The sequence below is a fragment of the Sprattus sprattus genome, assembly GCF_963457725.1.
Source record: "Sprattus sprattus genome assembly, chromosome: 4".
NCBI classification, from domain to species: domain Eukaryota; kingdom Metazoa; phylum Chordata; class Actinopteri; order Clupeiformes; family Clupeidae; genus Sprattus; species Sprattus sprattus.
In genome coordinates, this window is record NC_137923.1 from 5,462,033 (window position 1) to 5,474,513 (window position 12,481).

General features: G+C 44.6%; 1 protein-coding gene across 1 annotated transcript in view; it reads left to right on the plus strand.

The window, feature by feature from the left end:
- The window catches only part of LOC308363306 (phosphatase and actin regulator 1), a gene marked incomplete at both ends in the record, with an annotated part of 35,304 nt that extends 24,022 nt beyond the window's left edge, over positions 1-11,282 (plus strand). Inside the window, 6 exons of the mRNA XM_080836119.1 lie at positions 800-1,002; positions 1,214-1,370; positions 6,413-6,468; positions 7,724-7,785; positions 8,443-8,583; positions 11,202-11,282. Of these exons, the coding sequence (XP_080692245.1) occupies positions 800-1,002; positions 1,214-1,370; positions 6,413-6,468; positions 7,724-7,785; positions 8,443-8,583; positions 11,202-11,282 (700 nt within the window). The remainder of the gene's footprint in view (positions 1-799; positions 1,003-1,213; positions 1,371-6,412; positions 6,469-7,723; positions 7,786-8,442; positions 8,584-11,201) is intronic.
- Between the last annotated feature and the right edge of the window lie 1,199 nt (positions 11,283-12,481).

Below are 12,481 nucleotides of genomic sequence, written 5' to 3' on the forward strand. Positions count from 1 at the left end.
TGTGTGATTGATAGATGTGTGTGTGTGTGTGTGTGTGTGTCTATAAAAAGTATTTACTCCCTTGGATGTTTTACGCTGTTATTTATTTTATTAATCAATCAAGGGCAATATAGTGATATAGTCAAGAAACTTGTTTATCCTTGGTTGACAAGGTGTAGTAGTTAAGACTTGAATGTGTGTGTGAGATGATGGTTATGTCTGAATGTGAAGCGAATGTCCTTTATGTTTAGTATTATGTAAAGTTTGAAACATGTGGCCTAGTGATCTGATAGGTCCTGTACTCTGTTTTGGGTTATGTCAATCTGGGAGTCTGGCTCTTAATTCCCTGTCATGTTTCACTGTGCATGGCATGCACTTTATGCAATTCCCCATAACGGACATCAGTAGCTAGAAAACATAATCTCATGCGAATTTCTCGCCAGGGAAGTATCTAGTATTACTTGAATGTTGCCAGCAGTGGAGCTGTTATATAAGTATGTTGTTTTGTTACCTCTTTGTTACCATTTCCACAATTGTATGTATTTACTGAAACTTAAAGGACATACCTGGCTGGTATTGAGTAGTGTAACTCTGACTAAATATAGGTATATATGCAGTACATTTCTATGTACTTAGTCCTCTCTGTAATATTATAGCCTATATATTGAGAACATTGCCTCTCTTTTTAATTACTTCTTGTCTGTTACTGTTAATCTGTGTGATTTTGACTGGCTCAGTTTAATGGACTTGCATGTCTTGCACCTAATCCTGACTCTGATGCATCGTTTGTTTCCCTCAATCTCTACCTTCTCCCTCCTAGTTCTGGGCTGCATGGCGGCCCGTGTAGCCTGCTCGAGAGCCGGCAAATCCCCTCCGCGGTCATCGACTGTGACGACGACAAGGAGAATATGCCAAATGAGTCGGACTACGAGGACTTGCCCAGCATGTACAAGGACGAGGAGGAAGACGACGAAGAAGATGAAGAGGATGAGGAAGACGACGACGACGACACCCTCTTCACAAGTAAGCCAGAGCGTGGCACACCTCTCGCGCAAGTCAACCGCTGTCCCCGGGTCAGATCTGGTCACATCTGACCGTCTCTGATCAGAGACACTGGTGTCCAGTCATCCACACAGCCCACACCCCATGCTGGATGGAGTCAAGAGGAAGTTCCCTGTATTGTGTCGGATGTTTTGCTGCTGACACCCCATGTGACGTGTCTCGTCTCTTCCAGGTTCCCTGGCGCGAAAGGTGCTGAGGAAAGACTCACTGGCCGTCAAGCTGAGTAACCGGCCCTCCAAGAGGGAGCTGGAAGAGAAGAACATCCTGCCCAGGCTGACAGACGAGGAGAGGCTGGAGTCCAGGCAGCAGATTGGGACCAAGCTCACACGGTGAGCACACACACACACACACACACACACGCACACACACGCAGACGCACACACACACACACACACACACACAGGCACACAGACACACACACACACTCTGTCACTCTTCTCATTCACACTGGCACATGTACATCATGCTGGCAGACTAACTCCACACCCACAGGGCTGTGTCATACCCATATCTACCCATATCTACCCACACACGGACAAGACTAATCAGATGGTGTGACCAGAAGTTACTCATGTTCCAGAGGACACCAGCTGTGTTGGGGGATCACTTTAAATGCTGACACTTTAGCAACTACACACAAACACACACACACACACACACACACACACACACACACACACACACACACACACACGTTATGTCTTTATCTCAAAATAGAAGTACTTCACTGATTATTTCAGGCCTCTTCTTAAAGAGTCCAGGCAGTTGTTGTACCTGTCTGCAAACATGTCCAAGGCTACCACACACTGGCATCAGCTGTGTAGTCCTTGAGCAGAGGGATGGGATGACTAACAGCCACTAATTGATATTTAGGGGGTTTGTAGCCTCACGTATTAACATGTAGTTCACTTTCAAAATGTGTGCTTACTTGGGAATTCCATTATTTTAGACACACAGATTTTACAATGACACGCCGGTGAATACATTGCTTTCTTAGGTTCCCAGTTCGATTAAATTGGGTTTGTCAGCCAAATGTTTTTTTTTTTTTTTTTGCATTCTGAGAGGGTGGCTGCAATTTATAGCTGTAGCCTCTAATCCTGTTGTTACTTGCTATGTCAAGCTCCCTGCATACAGCACCCCATTCAGAATTTAGGTCAGAGAATTCATGAGTGTGTTGTTGCTCATGGTACACACACACACACACACACACACACTAAACACCAATCTTACAAAGCCTTCCACGAATTGTGCTCAGTGAAGTAGGATCTGAAGTGTGGGCGACCACCTGAACTACCCAGCAGCAGCAGCAGCAGCAGCAGTCGAAGCAGTAGGTGGATATTGCAGATTGCCTCCCTCCAGTGAAGATGTACAGTATCCAGTCTGAGAGATCTGCACTAGAAAACTGAGCCTCTTCATGACTTAAATCTTTTTCCACTAAGCTGACAGGCTTTGATGTCTTCATTCAACGTACGCGTGACTCATTTCTCCCTACCCTGGCTGAATTAGCCACGCTGACGGCCGCTGACGGATGCTGCCGAGCATCAGCCTCTGTCACCACCACCACCACAGCCTCATAAATACCCCACCATCACCACAGCCTCATGAATCCCCCCCCCCCCCCCCCCCCCCAGAGCCATGGGCACTAGCTGCAAAGAGAGGTACCCAATTGACCCAGTTTCAAAATGGTGCAGCAAATCCTTCCCACTCGTTCGTTCGTTTGTTTGTTTGTTCGCTCTTTCTTTTCTTTTCTGTCTTTCATCGTCCTCTCTCTGCCTCCTGCAGTTGTATCTCTCTCTCTCTCTCTCTCTCTCTCTCTCTCTCTCTCTCTCTGTCTCTCTCTCTCTCTCTCTCTCTCTCTCTCTCTCTCTCTCTCTCTCTCTCTTTCTTTTCTGTCTTTCATCGTCCTCTCTCTACCTCCTGCAGTTGTATCTCTCTCTCTCTCTCTCTTTCTTTCTCTCTCTCTCTCTCTCTCTCTCTCTCTCTCTCTCTCTCTCTTTCTTTCTTTCTTTCTTTCTTTCTGTTTTTCTTTCTTTCTTTCTTACATCACCCTCTCTTTGCCTCCTGCAGTCGTTTCATGTTTCAGCAAGACAAGTCAAAACCAGTGCTTTCATAATGCTAAAGCATCCCTTGAATACATTCATTGATTCATGTATGTTTTAACATTCATGTTTTAATCCTGATGGCAAACTAAATGTGTAGGTCCCCCCCCCCCCCCCCCCCCCCCCTCCATGGTCTCATCTGCCATTAATACCGCTATTGAGGAATTCACTTTAAGGGGTTTGCTACGTCAGTCCTTTCAGTTTCAGTCAGAGGAAATTACAGGCCCCATCATGCCTCATTTTGCCAAACATTTTTGGTAGTCTTCCTCTCATTTAAATTCAGAGGAGAGTTTTTGGTTGTATGACTTTATAACAGTATTGCCAAAGCAATGACTATGAAAAGATACCACTGATGGTGGCAGTTAAAACAAGTCAAGTCGAGTCACATTTATTTATATAGAACTTAAAAAAAAAAAAAAAAAAAAGAAGTTGTATCAAAGTGCTTTCCAGTTAAGGTGAATGAAATGACAATACAAATTAACCAGAATAAAAGAAGAATAAGAGATTAAAAAGGCAGGAAATAAATAGGACTTATAAAAGCAATAAAAGTCAAAGAATAAAAGACTAAACATAATGTGACAATAAAACAAGGAAATGGAGATAAACAGGCTTAAGTAAAATAAAAAATATTTGTTAAGACTAATACAAATCTAAAAATAATAAAAAGGGACTGGATAAGAAAACACAAAATAGATTAAAAAAAGAACCATAAAATAAAGAAAAGAATAAAGCCACCAAAACAAGCAAACAGCATATCAGAATTAAGAGTGAACTTGACTTAAAATCATAAAGTAACCTCAGACTGACTAAAAGCACACATAAAAATCTAACCTCAGACTGAACTAAATGCAGCTCAAAGAATGCATCACCTATTCACAACCAAGAAAAAGCCACTGTAAAAAAGTGAGTTTTCAATCTTTTTTTTTTTATTTTTTAAGCAGAGCCTTTCTTCACAGGGTAGCCTTATTATTCTTAATATAAAATATGTGTGGCACCTTGTACAATGGCCAGGCTGTGTTCTTGTGTCTTTTTGTCTTGCCTTTTTTCGGTCAGTCTGTCTGTCTATGTGGGGGCTTAGAATGGCTTTCTTCGCCTTGTAATGTCTGGGGGAGAAAAAAAAACACTTCCAAATCCAGGCGGCTGAGCCTCCTTACCCATCATTAAGGAGGCCCTGCTGACCCGTCTCTATGAAATTGCAGTGGTTTGATAAGCTGCCATTGTCCCACTTTGTGGTTAAAAGCTCATTGACGTTCCCTGTCCATTTACTCGTATGGCGAAAAAGACAAATTGTTCAGTTCTGCCAAAAAAAAAAACTGCATTGTGTAACTCTTTTTATGTACCGTATTTTCTGCACTATAGGGCGCACTGGATTATAAGGCGCACTGTCAATGAATGGTCTATTTTCGATCTTTTTTCATATTAAAGCGCAACAGACTATAAGGCGCATTAAGCTAAACAAAACAGTCAGTCAGTCAAACTTTATTAAACGTGTTCAAAATAACTCAAATGTTCAAACGTTAATGAGCTTATTCACAATAACTTCCAACCTTGTTCAGTTGTAACACATAAAAAAAACTGTCTGATACCGCTAAATCAAACGTTAGGCTATTCACAATAACTCTCAAAATGTTGCTGAGTATTGTAGGTCATAACTGAAGCTCTCGACCATTATTGTTAGGTTGCTGCTAACACTTAGACCAAAATCCATTGAAACACATAGTAGCTAGCTAACCTCACTGCTTATAAGTATAACGTTATCATGCTGCTATGCTCTCACACGCCCCCTCATTGAGGCAGAAGTACTGTTTGCCTCCTGTCTCTTGGCTCTTTCACTGCCGTTTTATGTAAGGACATCCATTCTAAATAGGTTCTACACAGGTTCTACACATACGTGAAAAACATTCCCTATTAAATGGATAGAGAGCAACACTCCCAGCATTACTCCGTAGCAAATTACTTTAGACATTTCAAGCTTGCTGGAGAAGGCTTCCAACACTGAGCCACCAGCAAAGAGAGCAACAGTGGTCCGAAGCTATGTACTGTTCGAGGGTTTATATAAATACGGTAGCCGTAATGCTGCAAGCGGTGCGGCTTTGTAGTTTACCAAAGTAGTACTAAAACATTTTAACAGAGCGCAGTGTACCACACAAAATCGCTTCGAGGTCAGTAAGCACAACCAGAATTAATCCATATATAAGGCGCTCCGCATAATAAGGCGCACTGTCGTTTTTTGAGAAAATGAAAGGCTTTTAAGTGTGCCTTATAGTCCGGAAAAAATACGGTAACGCCATCACGGCAAACCGGCTAAAAGTCTTAAACGACAGGAAAGACATTGTGTAATGACAGGTGAGGATGACAAGGGCCCTGATGAGACTGGCATAAATGGACAGCTAGCCTCGAGTGAGTGAGTGAGCGAGCGAGCCCTCACTGTGCCGAGATCAGCAGGACCGATCAGAGATGGCAGTGATGGTTCAGACATGATGTGACGTAACATGATGTGGTGTTGGAGAGTTTCATTGGGGGGCCTGGAGCTGAGGAAGCTGACAGGGCTGCGCTGTGTGGGGGTCAGGCTCAGGGGGCTGACCTGTTCTCAGTGGACTACAGCTTTTGGTTTTGAGACTCTTTTTTTTTAAACGTATGATTACTGTCAACAGTCTGTCTAGCACTGATTTGATTTCTGTCTTTCTTTTCTTGGGCCTTTTCTCTTCCTTCAGGTCTTTTTGTCTTACAGACTATTTCTTTGTCCGTCTTTCTCACTGTCTTTGTTCGCTTTAACACCCCACAGCTTCCTGCAATTAGTTCTTCAAAGCCCTTTCTCACGTCATGTTGAATCTGCAGAGGGTCGTCCTCCGACGGCTCTACAAAGACACGCTGACAGCCTGTGCAATTTGTCCGTAACCTCGGCACTCTTCCCCCAAATTGCTGGAGACTTTTACGAAGCTTTTGAAAACTAAGATCTGATTGTCCTCACACTACATGCAACTGAAGGGGCTGCAGTGTGGCAGGATGCCGAGTGTTCATTTTTCCCAAGCTCTCGCAGCTTCAACCGTCACCCCCCTGTCTGTCAGTTTTACTTTCATAACAGCACTTGGTTTGGAGCGAAGTCTGAGGATAAGTGGCAGGAGCAAGCGATAAACATGTCACACTTTAAAGCTGGAGACCTCTGGAAAAAATACCAAAACGACCCACGTTGACTCTCACATTGGTGTGTGTGTTTTCCATGTGTATACCTACAGTTAGGTAGATTGCTGTTGTGATTTGTGCTTTTGCAGGAGGTTGAGTCAGAGGCCCACTGCAGAGGAGTTGGAGCAGAGAAACATTCTTAAACGTGAGTGTCCACACACACACACACACACACACACACACACACACACACACAGATTTTCTCAAAAACATAAACGCTTGCCAAATGACCGCCATTCACAGATGAAGAACTCATAGTTCAGAATCCCTTTTTTCCCCTCAGTGTTGGTAGGTGACTGAGAGTAGCTCGTTAGCGGCTCAGTCAGGGCCGCAGAAGGTGGGCCGCCTGCAGGAGTCAGCGGTGCCAGACTGAATCAGGATGCAGTGCTAGACAGTTAGACCCTCAAAATGTCTCATGCAGTCTCATCCCATTGAGCACAGGAGAAGTTGCTAGGCACCCGAGAGGTTGCATATATAAGAGTAGGTAGCCTGTAATCACACACACACACACACACACACAAACGCACACAAAAACATAGATTCAGCCTTTTCCTTCAGATAGCTTTTCAACGTGGCTATCACTACTTACGTTAAATGTGGCTGTTGTGGAACTTTAGTCAGCAGCTAGTATCACTAGGAATATCACAGTCAGCATCTCTATACTGCTGCTGTTTGTAAACCGCTCTAAAAAGCTTATTTAAATATGATCGTAATCGGGTCATGCATGGTGCTCTTCCCTTACTGGCAGACAGCAGCGGATTACGGATGAAATTTAATATCCTGAGAGTTAAAGAGAACTGCAAAGCCAGTTGTGTGGCTCCAGAAGTCCGTGACTTTTAGCTCGGCACAGTCTGTGCTCTCAGCTGTCTGTGGCCGGCTGGCCCTCGCACGTGTGTCTGCTGTCAGTCCCCTCCTGCTATCAGTACTCCTCCTTCAATGGCACAGACTAACAGTGGCTTTGGCCACCCTTTTTGTCTTCTGTCAGGCTTCATTTTGGTTTTAAAGGCATGTTATTTGTACCGCTGACCTTTTTAAGTCCTTCATTATTTAAGATGGCAGAAGTTTACATGCCACACGGCAATACGAGCAAGGGAAAGATTCAGTCTCATTTTCTTTCAAGCAAATACAGAGTTATTGCAATGATGCAGACGGACGAGAGGCTGACCAGTCCGAGAGGTTTCTCATGAGGTGTACAAATGTGAGACATGATCAGTTGTCGTCGTCCAGATGCTGCCTCACATTCTAATGTGCGCCTTGCTGCCAATGAACTGTTTATCCCTACAGCCTCCCTGCAGCCATTGCTGCTTCCCACTCAACATGTTGGAGCTACTGCCAACCTCTAACCCCACTCTGTATGTCTGCCTGTCTCTCTGTCTCTATCTTTCTCTATCTGCCCGCAGCCCTCAACGAGCAAGATGAGATGGAGGAGAAGAGGGAGATCAAGCGCAGGCTGTCACGGAAGGTGAAATGAGAAACAAAGATCTGTGTGTGTGTGTGTGTGTCATTCTAGTGAGGGCTGCTGGACTGTCCCCAGCAGCTCATAGGGAGCGTGTAGACTAGAGGCTGGGGGCTACTACACAAATTAGAGAGTAGGTCTCTTACTGATCCACTGTGGCAGCCCTACGCGTATGCGGTTTGTAGGGAAGGGGGGAAAAAACTATTTCTTTGTCCCTGAGATTATACCATCCTTCCTGACACGCACGCAAGCACAATGATCAAGAACTTGCAGGAAAGCATTCCCGGCGTGCTATTGGAGTGCATTGCCTTAATTAATGGATTTCAGCATGAAAAGTGCCTGTAGCGAATTTGGGATTGAAGGTCACCTGTTCAGCTGGTCCATTGGTGGAGATTCAGTTGTAATGTCAGCTCATCTCCCTGATGCAGGTTGAGCAGTAAATATCAATCAACTCCATGATTCAGGCTGAAGAGTCAAATTCATGTGCCCCCCTAGTGAATGTTGAAGAATGAAGCTGTAAGATGTCAGTCAGTGGTCAGTCCCACTGGTGCAGGTTCAGGGATCAGGCTTAGTAGGTTCCGTCACGCAGATCGACAAGTGAAACTAAGTGGTCCCCCCTGATGCAGGCTAAACAGCGGAGCTCACTGGCTTGTTTTCTTCCAGTTAAGCCAGAGGCCCACAGTGGAGGAGCTGCGACTGGCCAAGATCCTGATCCACTTCAGCGACTACGTGGAACTGGCCGATGCCCAGGACTACGACAGGCGGGCCGACAAACCCTGGACACGGCTCACTGCGGCAGATAAGGTGAGAAGAGTGGAGGGGTCTGACTCTCGTGCACAGGACAGGCCAAGCAGCAAATGTGCAAACATGCTCTGGTCAATTGCCTTATCAGACATGTTCACTAGCCCATGATCTTCCTTCAGTTTGTGTTATTTAGCAGAGCATGAATTCGTGGAAACATTGTGGAAAAAGAGAGATCATGTTAATTATACGATAAAGGTTTTTTTTAACGTTTTTTTTTTGCAAACCTTCAAACATTTCTGTAGTGATAAAAATGTGTGAACCTTGTGTTATATCTTCAGTTGTTGTCAAGAGGAGTGCATGCTAGCTTGCGTGAAAGACATAAGCACAACACATCTCTTCCGCTCTTGGTTGAATTAGTTTGAAGTGTTTTCTTTTGTTAGACTGGATGGTAGCAGCTCTGGCTAAATGTAAATACAGCTGCTTGGAAGTATGAAGTCACCCATGATATTATTCTTCAGGAGAGTCTAACGCAGGAGTATCCAATTAAAATTCTAAGGGGTCCAGTTTCAAAACTTTTCCTCAAGCTTGGGTCCGGAGGTCTATCACACATTTTTTATGACCGTTGATTTCACTGATATAGGACTGCATGTGTTTAATGTACCAACAGTCAAGGTGTGCATTATGATTCAGGGGCATATTTAGCCAATATAAGTACTTTAGGCGCTAGTAGTATCAGTAGTGTCTGTTTGGTCAACAACTGACTATCAGATCAAATGAAGGTCTACATTTCAATAACATTTCAACAGTGTTTATTGTGTTTTTCCATATTAACATTATCCAGCATATTCCCTAGCAAAGTTTCAGCTACAGCACTCATGCACTCGTTTGCTCGTTGTTGGGCAGTGAATGAATTAGTCAGGATGATGGTAGATTGGGCATACTGGGCTTTAAGATCGTGTTTTTTCTGTGCTCGCAGTTCGCATTTGAGAGGGTTATTTCGATCAAATTCTTTGTGCTTCATATCGTAGTGGCGTTTCACGTTGCTGCTTTTGACGAGTGCCACCATCTCAGAGCATATCAGGCACACAGGCTTACAGCTGCGCGCAGGCAGAATGAACATGTACACGTCTGTCCACTCCTCTTTTAAAGCTCGGTTCTCACTGTCTACCTTTCTCTTCTTAGAGCATGCCATCTTTCTCTTCAACTGCGAACTGCGATGAATCTTGCTTTGCTTTCCCGCTCAACTCACACACACTCTTTTCTTCAGTCAATTTGTCTGCAGCTCGTGCGTGCACCAGTCCCACAGCTCGCAGCTTTCACAGCGAGCCCGTGCTAAGTAGAGTAGGCTATCATCTGATTGGCTACTGGCATTATTAAGTTTAAACAAAAACATAGCCTACCATAAAGTTATGGTTAATTTAATGTATTTATCGGGTTTATAAAAGTCACTCAAACATCAGTTGTTAAAACCGCTTGGTCAAAATTATTGTTGTATGCTTTTTTTTTATTATTATTATTATTTTTTGATTTTTTTGCAATTGTGTCTCGGTCCAGAGACGACGTCAGTTGGGAGTCCATTGGATCAGTGCCTCACAGTGCACCCGATCTATGGTAAAACATTTTTGCACGAACAGAGCTATGCAGGTGTTTCTCTCTCCCCCCCCCCCCCTGCTGAGTGTCCCCCTTTAACAGTATCTCTGAAAAAACTGAAAGAAAAGCAAAGCCTGTCTTTTGTGCTCCTTCCCAAAGAAAGCACACACAATGGCAAGTGCTCCTGGCATTTTGTGGCTCAGATTTTTAGAGTGCCCATTTGGGTTTTTTTCTTCTGTAAGGGAGGCAGGGTTTACGCTGGGACTATGTGTAAAGCACCCGACCCCAACCCCCGTTGCTGTGGTGATGCTGGCGTGTCAGGGGTCAGCACCTGAGAAACGTGGAGGGATGTTCTGTTGCATAATGGCCCTGTTGATTAAAATCAGGAGAGGAAGTGAGAGACCGACCGAGCCCTAGGGCTGGGTGGCATTCTGTGCCACGCTGATGATGATCTGTTCCTTTCGAGTGGCGTACGAAACCAGGTGGGGGGGTGGGGTTGAGCTGGGTTCTGCTTCATTGCCGTCTGTTCCTCAGGCCCCTCAAGTGTTCTTCACATGCTTTGTATTTAATTGGGAATACATACTGATGTTATTTAGAGAATCACCGTTTCTTCTCATTCACATACTGTGTATATACAATATATGTGACTGGTTATTTATACATACACACACACACACACACGGCTTTACATGTTAGATTGTAGGGCAGTTTTAGAGGTTAACAAGGAGGTGCTGTTTCCTTTTTGATGCCGTGCTTTTAAACTACATCCATCCAGCAGCAAATAAAAGGCTCACTACTCCCTGCATCATGGAAGTACTGCAGGGTCCATTTTAACATGTTGTTGCCTGGGGGCGGTGGGGTGGGGTGGGCGAGAGAGTGGGGAAAGGCCGATGGGATGGAGGAGAGAGAGACGGCCCACTGTTAAATGGACTATGTCATGAATGATGTAGGTCCTGTGAATGCAGGGAGAGGATGGATGGCTCTTAAAAGAGTGCGAGCGGTGAGGCGGGCGTCCATGTCTTGAGTTGAGTGTTCACCGCCCATTTACATCACTATTCTGACTGCCGTGTTCTGTTGGTCTCCTGCAGGCAGCCATCAGAAAGGAACTCAATGATTTTAAGAGTAATGAAATGGAGGTGCATGAATCAAGTCGTCATCTAACCAGGTAAAGCCATTTTGGAGTTTATTTTGGAATGTAGAGCAGTCTTGTATTAGACGTGTCTGTGTTTTTCCTTCTTCCCTCTGTATAACCACTTAACAGTTTGTGAATTATTGTAACGATCATACAATCAAACAGCAACCTATAATATAGGGCACTACAGAATGTATTTATATCAATTTATCATTCTCCTTAAATGTTTCGCTTCCTTCTGGTCAAAATGATGCTGGTGCTCTAACACTGCTTGCAGACGTTCTGCAGGACCCATCCTCTGCTCTAGTAAGGGTGAGGTCCCGGTTGTTTTCTCTATGTGCTCATTTGTGTATTGCTAAAGCTGCCATTTTATAATTTGTTTGCAGGTTTCACAGACCGTAGAACACCACTGTCTTGGGAGCTGTGCTTTTGGGCACTTCTCTCCTTCTCTCTTTGAGGACCATAAGTGCTGGACGGATCAAACAGTGCCCGCATCTACAAAAAAGGCCATGTGTTTTTTCAAATGCCTTTGCAGATCCATGAGACTCAGACGGTACTGTCCACCTTTGTCCATGGAGACTGTTTATAGCTTTTGTTTTCCACTTATGCCAAGACAACATTCATCCCAGGACTCGTCCCCCCCCCCCCCCCCCCCCCCCCCCCCGGACCAGCCCACCCCACCCTAGCCCAGCCCAGCACATCACCTTTCCCTGGGTTCTCAGGCAGGAGCCCAGGAATCTGGGGGGGGGTCAAGATTAACTGGGATGAATCACATTTGGAGACCTGTTCCCTTTTGCTAATGACTGACGCTGTGGTCATGTCTCTTCATGTTCACCACCTTTTTTTTTTGGTCATTCTTGTGATTTCCACACTGCCCTCAGGGGTGTACACTGAACCCATCCACTGAACCCACTTGATCCTCAGACTGTTTGGCTGGGCATGGTCGATGAAACGGCGTGTCCAGGCCCTGTACGAATTTTGTTGAAGGTCTGGACATCATAGACTCTTGTGCAATATACCTAATGTCATGTATAATATCACCCACTGGTGGCCAATGTATGTCATTGCCCCCTGTAGTCACCTTCTCCCCTCTTTCCTACTGACAATGTTGACATCCTCTGCTAACTGTGAATTCTGGAGTGCCAACTCTGCACTCGCTTTTACTTGTATATTGTGTTTATATCAGGGTCTTAAGAAGATATTTTAATGACATTTCTGCTCTGGTATTATTCAGTA